General features: G+C 40.6%; 1 protein-coding gene across 4 annotated transcripts in view; it reads right to left on the reverse strand.

Moving 5' to 3' along the window:
• Positions 1–15,862, reverse strand: part of SCUBE1 (signal peptide, CUB domain and EGF like domain containing 1) — a 221,058-nt gene that overhangs the window by 16,240 nt on the left and 188,956 nt on the right. For 2 of the 4 annotated variants that reach the window (XM_072875936.1, XM_072875918.1), the window contains 7 exons: positions 13,997–14,119; positions 10,457–10,576; positions 8,762–8,854; positions 7,075–7,191; positions 4,503–4,640; positions 3,143–3,346; positions 1,560–1,721 (listed from right to left, as the gene is read on the reverse strand). In XM_072875936.1, the coding sequence (XP_072732037.1) occupies positions 1,560–1,721; positions 3,143–3,346; positions 4,503–4,640; positions 7,075–7,191; positions 8,762–8,854; positions 10,457–10,576; positions 13,997–14,119 (957 nt within the window). Of the gene's footprint in view, positions 1–1,559; positions 1,722–3,142; positions 3,347–4,502; positions 4,662–7,074; positions 7,192–8,761; positions 8,855–10,456; positions 10,577–13,996; positions 14,120–15,862 lie in introns of all 4 variants that reach the window. The other 2 variants (XM_072875926.1, XM_072875910.1) reach the window with 1 other exon arrangement.

The raw sequence follows: 15,862 nt of genomic DNA on the forward strand, positions 1-15,862 counted from the left end.
TAGGCACTTAAAATCTCTTACCTACTTGTTGTATGTGCCTGACCTGTAGGGGTGAGGATTTCAGTCATAGCTTATTTCTTACTGCACAGGCATTACTGCTCCAGAAGATATGATGCAAAAATACTATTGATTACAGGTGGTGAATACATTTCTGACAAAAGCTGTGTTCATCAAAATACACTGTTTCATGACACATGCTGACATATTTTGTGGAGACATACTGATTTTGATAAAATCTTTGACAGGGAGATTTATGAAGTCCAAAGCATATTCTCTCTTGCCACTTTCAGAGAAAGAGAAAAGGGGAGAGTTGAGCAGAAAAACAGACTGTTGTGATCTGACAGCAAACATTTTGAGACAGATCCACTCTGCAAAAATAATCAGAAGGGTTTCTTTTTGTTGTTGTGCAGAACAATAATTCAAATGCAAGCCTTGGAACAAAACAGTCTTTTTTATCTAGTAGTTGTGCTGCTTTGGTCAGTATACTATATTCAACCTTTATAAACTCAGATTTTATTTTGATTATCTATTCTTGTTGGCTTTTGGCTAAATACAAGTCAACATAACAAAGATGCACAAGAATTTCAATAAATTTTTCTGTGATAGTTCCTTCATACAGTAAATCAGCAAAATCTACCATATGTTTGGACTGGAGACATTAGAGTTATTTTTTTATTCAGTGGATGGGGAAAAAGCAGCAGTTTCCCAAGTGTCATTCATTGTGTGTTCACTCTAGATATCCTTGAAGAAAGCATTAATGTAAATTACATGGATGAGTTTTAAAGTTAGAACTTGTATAGCAGATAGGACAGATTTATTTCAAAGTCAAATAATGTATCTGCTATAAACTAGATTTTGCTCATCTGTAATGAAATAAGGTAAAGAAAATAATTACAGCTGTGTCTTAAAACCTTATCTTGATCAAGTTACAGTAGAAGCATTAACAAACTGAACTTTGCAGCTTTCTTCTGAAACTAGGTATTATCATCATTATAATCTAATTTATATATCATTAAATTGAGTCAGAGATGCTACATCACTTGCCAAAAGCTACAGTGAATTCAAGCAGCATTGAAACTTGCAGTCATTAGCTCTGAGTCCAGGTTACAGACTCCTGCAGCATAACTATCTCAAAATTATGATTGCTGCCGATTAGACCAGATAAACTGCAACTCATGCAAAACATTAAATCAGCAGGTTCATTAGACTCACTAATACCAGTCCAAAGTAATCCATCCCTTTGGCTCACAATATACCTGACGAGTCCTTACAAGCTGAGGTATGTCCAGATTCCATACCTGACTTGAAGCAAAGTGCTTTGCTCGGCTTGCTCACTTCCATACCGTAACTCACATTGCTGTAGCAGGTCCCATCTTCTTGTCAGCAATGTCAGCGGATGGAACAAGCCAAAACATTTTGTGTATTGCTTGTAAGTGCACAGAGGTTTCTTCTGTTACCTTTACAAGACAGAAGTATGGCAGGCTCTCCCCTCTTTTAGCCTCCATGCCTCACAGGCTGTGTGGCAACACCTAATCCTTTTATAATCAAATTAAACTTGCCTCCACATTCTGACACGTTCCGGGCGCCTGCTACTCCCTGTCCATCGTTACTTGGGCAAGGCTCACAGGTAAGTTGACCTTCTGTGTCTTGGTATGTTCCTGGTGAGCAAGGAATGCACTGATTATGTTCTCCGCTATAAAAGGTGCCCGTGCTGCAGGTAACTGAGAAAAGAAAAGGGGAATCTACATAAGGACTTTCATTTTGATCACATCATTTGCCTTTATATCAAACATTTAGAGAAGATGGATCTCTTTGGCCCCAGTATTATAGTGGCATATGTTTTGCAGATGTTAGTCCAGGATCCTCACCTGATGTAAACAGGCCCATCTCCACCGCGGTCTAGGTCAATTTACATCAGGAAGAGGTCCTTCTTCTATTGTTTAAACCATTAAATGGCACTGTACTGCACTGAAGCATTTATCAGACATATGTTGTTAATAAAGCTGATGCAGTCTTAAAACAGTATATTGCAGTTTAATTAAGACAGTGGTGCATAACGTATGGGAAGTGATGTGAATTTTTAGTTTACACTAGGTGCATTTATGTGTTGGTTTTATGGAAGACGACTACAAAAGGTCTGTCGCCTGAGATCAGTTCTAGAGATTTCTCTAAGGGCAATGTATCCCATGTAATATTTTATGTCTCTTGACTCTCAAATACCCCAACTGGAAAGCGTTTTAAATACAGATATGAATCCACATACTTTTCTTGCTGCAACAAAGCACATAACTGCATTAAACATTTTTCTCTGCTGGATATAGGTAGTTAAAATGTATGAGTTTCTAGACACTAATAGCAACGGTCTTTCAATACAGTTTCTAAACCACTGTTCCCATATGATGAAAACAGCCTCTGAACCAACTCATTAGAGGCAGCTACCAGATCTGCACTTAACTATTTCTTTTTGCTTGTAAATCACTTGGTATCTAAAATAAGCTAGAAAAATAGATATGCTGATTTTGAAAAGATGACTCTCAGTGATTAGAAAGCTTGCAGTGCTGAGAACTGCCATTCATAGGTTTGTGCTAGCACCCTGCCCCCAGTAAAGCACTAGAGCCTGATAACCTCAGGAAAGGCTTAAAGAAATCAGGTAGTTTACATAAAGTTAAAATAGATTTCTATATTTATTTTTTTTAATTGGACCTCTTGAGTGTTAAATATAAATAGATCCATGGGTCATAGATTATTTGGTGGTGAGGAGAGTGAGAGAGGCGATATAAAACTAAATACACAGCATCTAGGCAAACACCATTTTATTGTTTTACAGAATTGTAATTATGTTTTCATAAGATGCTGGGAGCAACTGGGAACTAATTGCCAACATTGCCTTGTGGCAGGCCTTGATACATACCAGCTGACAGCATGGGAACGTATGCATATATATGCTTCTTTTGTTTCCCTGCAATCATTTAATGAACTCCTTTCAAAGTCTGATGAACCATCAGTGGTCCATGCACATATGCTGAGTAATATTGATCTAAATAATCTGTTCTCTCATAGATTTCCTGCCTGGCTCACTAGAGACAAGTTAATTTTTGATTGCTTGTTTAGGGGGATGTGGCTGAATAGAGTTGGGACTTACCGCATTTTCCATCCTGCAGCACTTGCCCTGTACTGCAAGCTTCATGCCCTTCAGTAGCTTTAGCTGGCTTCTGAGCCACTTCATATTCTGTCCCAGAAAACTGAATGTAAAATTGCTGTTTATTAATAGATTTCCTCAATGTTTTGATTGCAGTTTGCAGCTTCTGCTCCATCCTTTTCCGAACACAGTCAATGTTACAGGTGTCTAGATGGGAAATGATAAGAAAACTAGAAGCAATTGAGATTCATGTTTAAAAAGAGGTGCTTAACAAAAAGCTTAGCCTGCATTGTACTATGACACCTCTGTTTGCTTCACTGTCTTCTCCATATAAATTGTAGAACTAGCTCACTGTACTCAAAATCAGGCCTTTTAAAGGGAGAGGATAGTACACTGAGGTCCATCAAATTGAGTTTCACAGCCTGTAAGTGCACACTGAGTGCTGATATCTCTAACATTAAGAAATCTGGTTATACTAAATGCAGAGGGAGAGGGCTGCAGAAAGCATCAATCTAGCCAGCAAAATCAAGCTGGCACTGTGCAAGAATGCTGTACTCTGTTGTACAGAGTAGCAGTGACTGGTGCTTTGTGCACTGCTAGAGGAATGGTGAATTTCCCATTGTGTTGTATTTCCAGATATGCATTCAGTCTGCCACCGCTAATGTTTCTGAATTTTCTCTGCTCATGCTTTACTCCATTGATTAGGAATTCTCCCCACTTTTCTGACCAAAATAAGAGTGATACAAAGAAAGGTGCTTTCTGGCACAATTACTGTTTGAATCACTTGGCTAGTGAGGTACCCCTCATGGGTTAAGAAACCTGCCTTTGAGGACTGACATGTTTATAGAATTCAGCCCACATTTTCTTTTGCTGGATTCTATAGCATAATATTCCATCTCATAACTTGAAGCAATTCTTCTTCTTCCTGAAGTTTGTTATGAAAACATGAATTTACCACATGTGTGATAAAAACGTTCGATTCTCAGACTGAAGTTTCAGCAACTTACATTTTGGAGGGTATTTTTATCGTCGTTGTTGCACAACTTCTATCTAACCCTTACGTTCTCTGTGCGTCAATTAGCACTTCTGCTGTTTAAAGAAATCAGACTAAATTAAAGTACATGACTTAACTTGAGGCTTTGAAGGAATTTTGCTGCAGGTTCAATCTTTGTTCCTTTGGCTTAATTTCATACCTGATTCTTTTCAATTAAATCTCTGAAACTTTGCATTTGGAAAGGCTGTCGAATGAGGCTTGTGCTAAAAGGTTTGCATGGCAGCTTCATGAAATAGCATCAAAGAGATTCTAACAACACACCAAGGAACTGAATTCTGATTTCTCTCCACAGACAGATCTTTCACAAACCTGAGACTTCTTCTGACTTCATCTCCACTTCAAACTCTGTGGTGATATGGGACACTTCTTTTGATGGTGACTTGCGGCCTCGGCGTTTTTTCTTGGAGGAATCGCACTTGAGATTCACAAATGTCACCTGGCAGTTGTCTGTACAAGGGAATTGACCTCCTTTGCATAAGAGAAGCAACATAGAAAAGAAATCAAGTAGCAAAGTAGCAAGTGACAGGCTAATAAGTGATATCTCAGCTGGGTTATCGTGAATGCAGGCTTCATAACATTTCACATGCGTTGTTAGACACCTTCTTTGTGCAATTTTGGGTTTGTTCATTTTGCTAGTGAATGCAGGAGGTAAAAATACAGTGTGGTGATGCTAAGCTGCACAGTGGTACCTCTAATGCCTTTAATTTCCTGTCTCTCTTCTGCACAAGGATTAGAAAGCTCTTTACAGAAATTAGTTAAGATCAGCAATACTAAATGCATTCATTTGATGGTTAAACAAAGCAAGAGAGTCAACTTTCATAAATTCATGACAGTGGCAGGCCTGGGACTAAAGCATAGCAGTATGGGCCTCTAAAAACTACCAGCTGGTATTCCATCTCTTTCAGCAATGACAATCACCAGATATGATAGGTTTTAAAAGCCTTTGATTGTGAGGTTATGAAAATATATTGGAAGGCTTTATCTGAGGGGAAATCATAGAATCATTTAGGTTGGAAAAGACCCTTAAGATCATCCCTTAAGATCATCAAGTCCAACCATTAACCTAACACAACCAATTCCACCACTAAACCATGTCCCTAAGCACCATGTCTACGTGTCCTTCAAATACCTCCAGAGATGGTGACTTAACCACTTCTCTGGGCAGCCTGTTCCAATGCTTGATAACTCTTTCAGTGAAGAAATTTTTCCTAATACCTCATCTCACCCTCCCCTGGTGCAACGTGAGGCCATTTCCTCTTGTCCTGTCACAAGCCAGAGGAACTGAATGCCCTCATCAATTATGTGTAACCACTGAAAGGCCACAATCTGTTGGGCCACAATCACATACGCATCCTCTCCCTACATAAAGAAATCTATGTGAAAAACATCCTTTTTGTGATAGGCGATGGACCTTTCAGGGCAGGGGGAAATTTCTAGCACTCAAGCCACCAGATGGATTTCATTCCAAGTGTGTGGTTGTATGATAAAATCTTACTGTTAGACCCAGAAGTTCAGATGACATAACAAACACAAAGCAAAGCAAGCAAAGGACAAGGAAATGCATCCAAGAAATACATTCCCATGCTGACTGTATGGACCAAAAACCCCAACTTCTATGACTTTAAAAATGAGTCTGATAATCACATCTTATTAACAGAAGACAATACATAACGACAAGGTAAGCATCTTGACAACTGAGACTTGTTTTAAGCCAATAATTGGAAAATTAGAGAGATAAATATCTAGATTGCAGGGTAAAGATGAAATATGAGTCTAAATTTTAAAAATAAAATATTTAAACCATTAACATTTTTTTAGGATAGCTATTTTTACACTTCTCTGTTCAGGGCTCATATATGACTCCTCACTCACTAGCAAAAGTGGTGGTAAGACAGATGCACAACAGCTCTGTCTATCACCAGCAGATGTTTGCTGTAAGCTGCTAAGTTGCTTTAAGCAACAATATGAACTGTTGCAATTACACCAATACTGTGTATTAAAATCTGGAAAATTTTGAGTTAATATTAAATCTAAATGAACTGCAAATATTTTAAGCTGTGTAAATGCACAGCAGTAACACCCAAACACTCTTTAATTGTCCCTGTCATGATATCAAGGGGACGGAGGACAAGAAATAAATGTCGTGAAGATCTGTTAAATAGATATCACTTTTAAAATCTCTTTTTTGTCAACTTTAAAAGTGATGTTCAAAACTAATAATAATAAAATCCCATACCTAGTCATATCGAGTTTTAAGAACATTTGATTACTTTGAATCAGCCTGACACAAACTTTTTTTAAATTTCAGATTTTTGGTAATTATGTCTAAATCTTCTAAATATTTTTTCTAACATCATAACTACTTGCTTCGACATAACAAAGATCTAAGGCTATGTAACATCAGATTTTGATTATAACTTTCCTGCTTAGGGGTTGTCATTGCCACTGCAATGGGATACTAATCCAGCATAAAGCAAATAAATAATAGCTTTTGTTTTCTTTTATAAACCTCATTTGGGAAAACTAAACCAAACCAAACCAAACCGACATTGTTTCATGTAACTTTGCATTGGTCATAGCTTTTTGTCTCAGGATATTTCTGCCGTTACCAATGCCAGAAAAAGGATCAGCTTAATTTCGTACTTATGTACTTCTGAACAAAGATTTTTCAAAGCAACTGGTGACATTTCAGCACTGTCAGATCCAAACCCAAGGCACTGTTCAGCTAGAGTCTGACCCTTGGCCTGAACTTAAATTCAGATCCAAACATGAAAACCATTACTTTTTTTTCCATCTGCAGTGTGAAAACAAAATATGCAAGCAAGCAAGCAAACAAACAAAAAATTAGAATGCTGTTTACATGTTAGAAGAAACCACATACCTAAAACAGCTTGCTTCCCAGAATCTTTAGTTTTTTCTTTGCTGCGAGGCCGTAAATGGCACTTTGCATCTTTAATTTTAAAACGAGCTTTCTGCTTGATTGGAGGGGCAAATGAATCTGTTGATGTAAAGTAAAAAAGCTATCATTTGGGATGCAGATGAAGTGAAGTCTGAAACTTATTTTTAAAAATAGACTCAACAGTCTTCTTGTGACAAAGAAAAGAGACAGCCCAAGAGTTATACACCTTGTACAAGAGGATCCATTTCCGTAAGTTCATTTTTTTGCATAAGCACTTACTCTTGAGCCCATAAAAATCAATGAATTTGCTAGTATCGCACATGCTCTGCACATACGCTTCCCCTCCAGCACGCCTGCACATCTTGGTGGAATTTGGGTGAATTTGTTTCTTATTATGAAAAAGGTTAATTCCTACCTTTTTTTTCTGACTCTCTGTCTGTGACTTCCCATGTTACTTGGCTGTAGTTCTGCTCTTGCTAATGCCAACCAGGAATAAGATTAATTTAGTGGAGCTACGCTGTTGGCAGTTGAAAACCATCCAAAGGAAACATCTTTATTTGACTGCGGTCTATGGCTTGCAAGCTTTATTCTTCAGCTTTAAATCCAAACCAGTTAGGTCTTATGACTTTAAAGGCTGTTATACAGCCAATGCACTGCTTAGAAAATGTAGCTGCTGGCTGACTTCCTCACAAAGTCCATGGTGGAAAAGGCTGGGCCTGGGCCATCACCTGCCAGCCGCTGTGGGCTGCCCATGGGACCTGGAGCAGGTGGAGGGTGGTCACAGGTAAATGCCACAATGTGGGTCCCTCTTTCCTTAGGAGGGCCTTGCCAAACCAGGACTCTAGAGGTATCCTGCCCCTGTGCCACAGGCAGCCACATCTGCTGCCGTGTTACCTCTCTCCACAGCATCGTACCTCCTAACGCATTCCAGATCGATAAGAAATCCGTGGTTAGAGAACTGGCAAATTGGAGAGAAGTACAGCAGGTAATGATACGTGAAGTGGGCCGACACTTCCCACTGCTGTGGATGCTGTTTCAGCTGCTTCTAATTTTGCCAGACTTCAACCATTTCAAGCTGAACTTTTTTTTTATGCTGAGTATCAGGTTTGGGACACATTTTGAAATGTCTCTGCAAAAATAATCCAGCCATTTCTGAGAACAAGATGAATGAAACACAGTATGTGCTCATAAAAGTCTCATAACCTTTTTATTGGGAATCCCCAGTAGGAGGATCCATGCTCCTAAGGAAGGACTTTGCAGGTGAGGGCTGGGACTCACCATAGCCTTCTGCTCTTGTGCTGCTGATGTGCCCCTCTGGCTCACTTCCAAGTCTGGGAAGAAATGCCATTTTTATATGCTCACTATTGCCTTGCTGGACTATGGGAAGTAAAGTATTCTAAATATTTGTCCTTATTGAATATATCTCAAACCTCCAACGCTCCTATACTGACCTACCAACACAATGCCACACTGGAGGGCAACTAAGCACACTCCAGCCCTCAAGGAGAGGCTGCAGAAAAGTGAGTGTGCGCATGATGAAACACAGGCTACCTTAATTCTGGCCTTGTGTAACTTGAGAGCTGTATGTCTTGCAATTCCCAAATGGTCTGGGGGACCTCATCACCTACCTCCTAGACGCCAAGGCCTGGGCAAGCCGGAGAGCACCTACCTGCGCAGCTGGGCAGGGTTGCGTTGCGTTTCTGCTGAGCCTTGCCTTGCTGGACGGGAACGCCACAGCTCAGCGTGTAGCTGTTCTCCGAATCTGCGGGGCAGAACACAGAGTCAGCACATGTGGCAATAGCCTCACAAAGCATCTGCTCCCCTTCTCACCCCCAGCATTAATGTTCGGTGCTTGAACAAACTTATTAATACTGCTAGATAAGGAGACATTTTAAGAGCTGAACCTGGATTTAAATGGCTGAAATAGTTTGCCAAAGGCTACTGCTTCACAGTGTTGACTACAAGTTTTGTTTCTTCCAGCACTGAAGTGTTACATTTTATAAACAAATTGGCATGAAGTTGGCTGTAAATAATTCCATGGTGCACAAGTATAAAATATTTTGTGCTTGTCCATGGCAGAGTCCTTCTGCTTTGATCATGTCTGTAATTTAAAAAATAAGCCACGTACTTTAGTAATAGTTTTAGTTTCAGACTCTGGCAGAATTTATTGGCAGAAGCAAAAAAATAACATACTTAGAACCGTAACAGGGTTTACATCCTGCACAGATAAAACTGTGTATTGGTGCATACAAATTAGATAAATGCATGGTTCCAGTAATCTCTGCTAAACTGAAAATAAAGTGTGAACAGCTCTACCGCATATAATGCCAGGACTAACATGAAAAGTAGACACCCTTGTGAAAAATAATCCTGTGTCAGAACCAGAACTTATATGAAAAAGTAATAGCAACCCCCTGCCCCACCTGCCCTGTAAAACCGTGTAGATGAAGATTACCTGTAGCGAATGATAAAAAAAAAGGGGGGGGGGGGGAAGATGAGATGCCTGAGTTTCTATAAATAACACTCAGCTGAACTATTACCAACAAAATTTATTAAAACCCAACAACTGCCAGCAACTAATTCAGAGAGATGTTTTTTCCACACAGCCTCCTGAGACAGATTTAGTTGTATCCATTTTGTATGAGGCAGTAGGACAGGTTTAAAGCCGTTGCTATGTCATGCTTTGCTCCACTGGCTGAGCTGATGGAAGTTTTACGCTACCCTGACTGGTGTGGGAGCTCGATCCTGTGCTGTGGCAGCCGCAGCATTGAATCGCCCAGCATGTCCCACTCCTCTCCTGCCCCTGCCTCACATTGTGCTCACTAAGCTGAGCTCCTCTCAGAGGAACCCTCCGCTTTGGGAGTCGTTTCTGCACCTGCTCAATCACACAATTGCAGGATATTTCAGGCCATGATGCAGAGTCCGTCATTTTAAGCAGATGCCTGGATGGGCACAGGGGAGTCTACTCATATTGAAAATCATCTTACTAAAAATTAGCAGGAGTTCACTGAAATCAACTGTTCAGTTTTCCCCCCACTTTTGACATAGCAATTTAATATATTAAAATCTTTCTTTTGCATCATCTGGTTAAGGTAGTTGTGTGTCTCAGATTTTTGTTAAAATTTTTCCCCCCAAATGACATCTCAAATTAAACAACTAAGGGCCAAACCTCTAATGTAACTGACAATCAGCTCTTCTTGTATTTAATGACGTGCATGTTGCCCCAATTTAATCTATAATGATGTTTTGCTCATTTACAGTTGTCCATAACAAAAACTGAATGCAAGAGTCATGAGTACATTAGCAGAGAAAAAAATCAGCAAGTCAGATTCTAGACTTAGGAGGACAAATATTTTGTACAAACCTGGAACAAAAAGAGTATTGGATGGGCATGACAGGAAGCAGCTCTCTATGCCTCCTGTCTTACTACACACTAGCTGAGCCTTGGGAGTTGGTTTGGCATTCGCGAGACATTTCACCATCTCTGAGGAGAAAAAAAAAAAAAAAGAAAAATGAAAAAAATCAGGCACTGCCCAACCCAGAACCTTGTGCATCCACTTGCTTACAGTGGTGAGGAAAGGTAGTGGCAACAAAGCAAAAATCACAGGCCCAGGCATTTCTGAAATAAGCACATAATAGGGAGAGGGCATCTGGATCTTGATCTTGGAAAGGAAACTCCTTCACATTTTTAGACCTAAACGCTAGATCAGTCTTTCCCTCCTATTCTCCACTTTGGGACTGTTCAGGTCCAGATCTGCACTCTGAAAGGCAGGTGTCTGAGCTCTACTTATGAGCACAATTCTGTGTGCACAACTTGACCACAGAAGCAACAGGTAATACTAATGACCTGAGATGTCCTCTCCCCGCTTTTGGAGGCACAGCTCTCTGGTTTAACAGGCCAAGTACCACACCACGCCCCAGAGTCACCCTCACAAAGATCTGTTTATTTAGATGACCACTAAAATGGTATTTTCCACTTCTTGCTCCAACTCTTGCAGACTTTTTCATTTCAGCTCCATGCTCAAGCTTCTGGAAGTAGAAAGCTTCCCAGCCAGGTAGAGGCGAGGCAGGACATGCTGGGGTAGAGACGGATAGTCCCACTGGTCCTTTCAGCCACTGCTGAAATGCCCCAGGCAATGCTAGAAGGGACACTGACACACAGAGACATCAGCCATTTCTCATCAGCGCCCACCGCACGAGGCACATTGCAGCTTGTGCAATGGAAATATCCAGCTTCTCCTCTTGGCTTCATGGCAGGATGAAGACAGCGTATCCTGCAGGTCTCACAAGCTGCTCTTTGTACTTGGGTAAAGGATGGTTTGTGTTTTAGCTGAAACTACAAAAAGTTGTTACGAATTGTTGGACCAGTCTCTGCTTCACCCTGAGATTATGGTATGCCACTGATAATTATAATCCTGCATTTATTTTAATTGGACATCTTTTGGGACTGAAGTGTTTCTTAAGTACATCTTTCTCCACACAAACAACGAGGTTCATTCTCGGCTGCAGGTGGCAGGTGCCATCACTACCTGCACTGAGGCAGCCTCACCGCTTCCCTCCTTTCCCTGAGATTTAACCTCTGCACTGACTGCTGGCCAAGTGCAGCTGGGCACCTCTTCAAGCAGATATTTCACACTGCATCAGCTGGTTAAATCTCAGCCAGGCGTCTGTAGAGCAGTTCTTGCTTCAGCCCCATAAAAACACCTGTTCAGGTACATATTTTTTTTTCTCTGACTGTTCCTTGCTCTTTCTTCCAAACATGCTCACCTTACAAGATGGACTTGGCTGACTCTTGTTTTGCTCACGGCTGACCGTGCTACTGCAAATGTCATTTTTCCTACCCCTCAGCAACCACACCAAGGTAGGGAGGAGATCAGAGCTGCAGCATCCAAGTCCAGTAGGAAGCAGCCAGACTGGTTTGGGTCCGCCAGGGTTTGGGAAGAGCCCAGTAAAGCTGGGATAAAACAGACCAATTCAAATGTGGTAGCTGGAATGAGCCTTGCCTAGCTTGGCTTGAGTGCAGAGGAAGGGTCCCAGCAGCTGCCAGCTGGGTTGTATTCCTGGCCACGCTAGTGGTCAAATATAAACTATACAAGTCCCTTGAACATGCCCGATGTTTGCATCTCAAGTATGGGAATAATCATCCTCCACTTACCTCCCCCTCCTAAGGCCTTTTATGTTACTTTGGTGATGTTTATAAAGAAATTATTTCTTTGTACTGAGGAGACAACACAAGTGCAAAGTGTCATTGCTGAGCAAAAGAGGATTTTGTTGCTGCAAGTGTCTCCAAATCATGTGGCATTCAAGATCATTAGATATCACTCTCCTCCTTTTTATTGTGCTTTTATAACAATGTAGAACACAGTTTCCTCTAAACAATGTTGGTAATAAAGGCAGGCGATCAGCAGGGAGATGACACTCATTTTAAGCCTCATTAAATAAAACAGTGTAGATCAATAGAGAAGGGTGTTTTATTTTCCACCTTCCAACTGAGTATTACAAATAATGAAGAGAAATTTACAACTAGGAAAATATTCTCAATACAGTCCTTTACCATGGGAACAGCATTCTTAGTAGGTTGAGAAGGAATATAGTTAGACCACAGAAGTTTTGTGCCATGTACCACACCTCAAAAAATTTTAGTCCCTGCTGTTAACTTACAAATTCCTTTCCGGAGGACTAACTGGTACATTGCAAGGGAGACCTAGTGGATAACTGAAAAAAGAGAGTTAACCATTTCTTACTCCTATAGTACTTGTTCTCTATACAGCAGTGAAGGTAATTTATATAAAGCTAAGTGGGAAAAGTGAGGTACTTAGTTGTGGTTAAGAGGACAGTCAGTGGCAAAGCTGAAACCCAACTTGACAGCCCTCTTCCCCCATCTCGACTATAAAGTGCTTTCCATACTGCCATATCCACGTAAGTGGAAAAATGCCGTAATTGTGTGATCATGCAAGAGGCCGGTGCAGTGCTCTCTACTTCATGTGCTTTCCCGCAATATGTGCAGATTCTCTTAAGTAATGTCCCCCTTTATTGTTCTGTTTTGCTCCCAGTGAGGTATTGGGCATCAGCCCCAGATGTATCTATGAGAATCAAACAAACAAAACCCCCCAACCTAAATCTGACTATGCAAGACCTGAGGTATGCAATTCCCATTAAAAAACACGAAAACAGAATTAAAATCTCACAGAAAATACTTTGAATGGCTGTAGCTATGGCCAAGATTTGCTGTACTTCAAATTAGACGCCAGGAAAAAAAAGTCATCTACTTAAAGGATACACAAGAATGATGACTGGAACAGATATACAGATTTGCCACAAAGTAAGTGGCACTAGCAGCAAGTGCCATCATTTTAGTGGTCTCAGGATTTGTGCTCATTGCAATTAATACTTTTGACACAGCTACTGTCAGTGCTTTATATAAAACAGGATACCTTTGGTGATAACTTGAAAAACTGGGGTATGGTGCTGTGAATGTAGATAATAACCTGAATACCACGTGCTATTTGTAAACAGTTAAATATTTTGAATATTCTAAATGACTCTTAGAGGGAAACAGAGTTATACCTGAGGTCATAGAGATGGATGTCAAAGGACAAAAAAAGAAAAGGAGAAAACTATAAAACACATAAAATAATAATGTAGGAAGACTTACATTTGTGTGAACAAACTCATACAATTAAAAAAAAATTCAACAGAAATAAAATCCAACATATTGCCCATTCTCTAATCCACCTGTAGTTATATCCTAGTCCAAGGATTGCCAGGTATTAAAGGCTAAAATTATTTGGGGATAGGTATTGTGAAAATGCAGCATCCCTCAGACAAAACCACGGGCTTTTCCACCCTCCTGGAGAACAGGAGCATCACCCCAGTCACCTCTGAGTCAGTCTCCCACACTTACCAACGCAGTCCTTTTTATTCCAGTGTAGTTTCTTTCCAGGTGGACAGACACACTCATAGCTCCCCATTGTATTAAGACACCCATAGTCACAGCTACCGTTGCTGATGCTGCATTCATCAATATCTGAAATGTCATTAAAATTGAGAAGAGTATTAACCATATGCGGACATGCATACTGTGCATTAAGATATTACGTGCATAAGGATATCTGTTTTCTACTATATCATTTATATTGCAGTCTATATAAAAATGTATAAATGCAGACAATACTCATGTCAAACAATCTTATGTACATTGAATGTATTTGTCCTTAGTCACATACTTAGCTCCTACTCTTGCAGAGATTTATGCATATGATACAATTTACTTGCCACGACTAGTTACATGGAAATTCTTGGAAGTACTCACAAGATACAAAACATGCTCAAAAGTCTCTGCAGCATCTGGACAATAAAGTATATTGCATTATACAGAAAAATGTCAAAGGCATAAACATCTGTGAGATTTGATCACTTTTGCGGAACAGGGAGATAAATTCTCCATAGTGATTCACAGAGTTTGCTTTTAGAAATTATTCAGATGGAGGAAGCTATATATTTGATAGGAACCTAGCAGCTGAAATGTAGTTTATTTAGTCTTCTGCTCCTCAAGTAAAAATGAAAAGTAAGAGCTTGCAAGAAGGCAAAGCAATTACCAGATATTTATCACTGATATTCCACATAAAATCTTTCAACTTTAAATACATTAGAAAAGTATTTAGTCAATATGAGGTATAACCTTTTTAGTCTATGCAAACAGCATTTATATACTTGTGCTGACATGGCCGATCTATCAGCTCCTCTCCTCCCACTGCCAGAAAGGATGTTTATCCACCATGCTCAACAGGAGTTGTGCTGCCATGTACTCGCCTCTGGATCACGCTCAGGCACATTTGGGACACTAGATGGCACAGGCCAAAATTGTGGTATGGCACCAGTGAACCATCAGTTGCGCATTGCTGCTCCGGACTCTTTGATTTACTAGTATAGCCATAACCTAAAAGCCCTTGTTACGGACCGCAGCCCCGTTATTTTAGGTACTGCACTAACCTCAACAACAAGTGGTTTCTGCCCTTTGAACGCAGCTACCCATCAGCTTGCTAAAACGGTAGCGTTACTGGAGTAGACTTTCACAAGGCATGTAGGTTGCACCACTTGACATATGCTCAAATGAGTTAGAATGACACCAAATCAACACGAGATATACTGAATTGCTAATACTCTGGCTTAATGATAGGCCTCAAAATGTAACTGTGGAAGGAAAATTGTCACTTAATGTGTTTCTAAGGGAGGTCTGGCCTTTTATAAAGGCTCACAGGCTGAATGTCTAACTGCCTTTCCAAACCACGCCTGAGCCCAGGCTTGAACTCTGATTGCCGAGTGCTTGGCACTGCGTGAATCCATACAGTTTGCAGGAACACAGTCTGAGTTGAAGCCAGTTCTCCCCAGGCGCCGGTTTTGGAGCCCAGCGACCCCACCTGAAGCCAGAGGGTGAGGTACAGGTAGGAGGTGGGGCTGATGAGGGATTGGGCTCAAGCACACACCTAGGCCCTGCACTGATTAAGAAATGCCAGCCTGCCCATATTAGCCAAGTCTTCCTCTGGCATCTTGGGGCACTTGGTGGGAACATGAGAGTATTTACTGGGGCAGCTGCTGGAATCCAGAAACGGGTTTCTTTTTCTGATGCCTGTGTGGTTAAGCAAAAAATCTAGAAAACATGGAGTACGTGCATAAAAGAAACTGAGAAAGACACCCTAATACAACAGGCATGTTTCTAGAAAACATTACGATTTTTGAGTCAGAGTCAGGACTTCTGGAGGGCCTGGGT

The sequence above is a fragment of the Ciconia boyciana genome, chromosome 1 (genome assembly GCF_034638445.1).
Source record: "Ciconia boyciana chromosome 1, ASM3463844v1, whole genome shotgun sequence".
In the NCBI taxonomy this organism is placed as follows: domain Eukaryota; kingdom Metazoa; phylum Chordata; class Aves; order Ciconiiformes; family Ciconiidae; genus Ciconia; species Ciconia boyciana.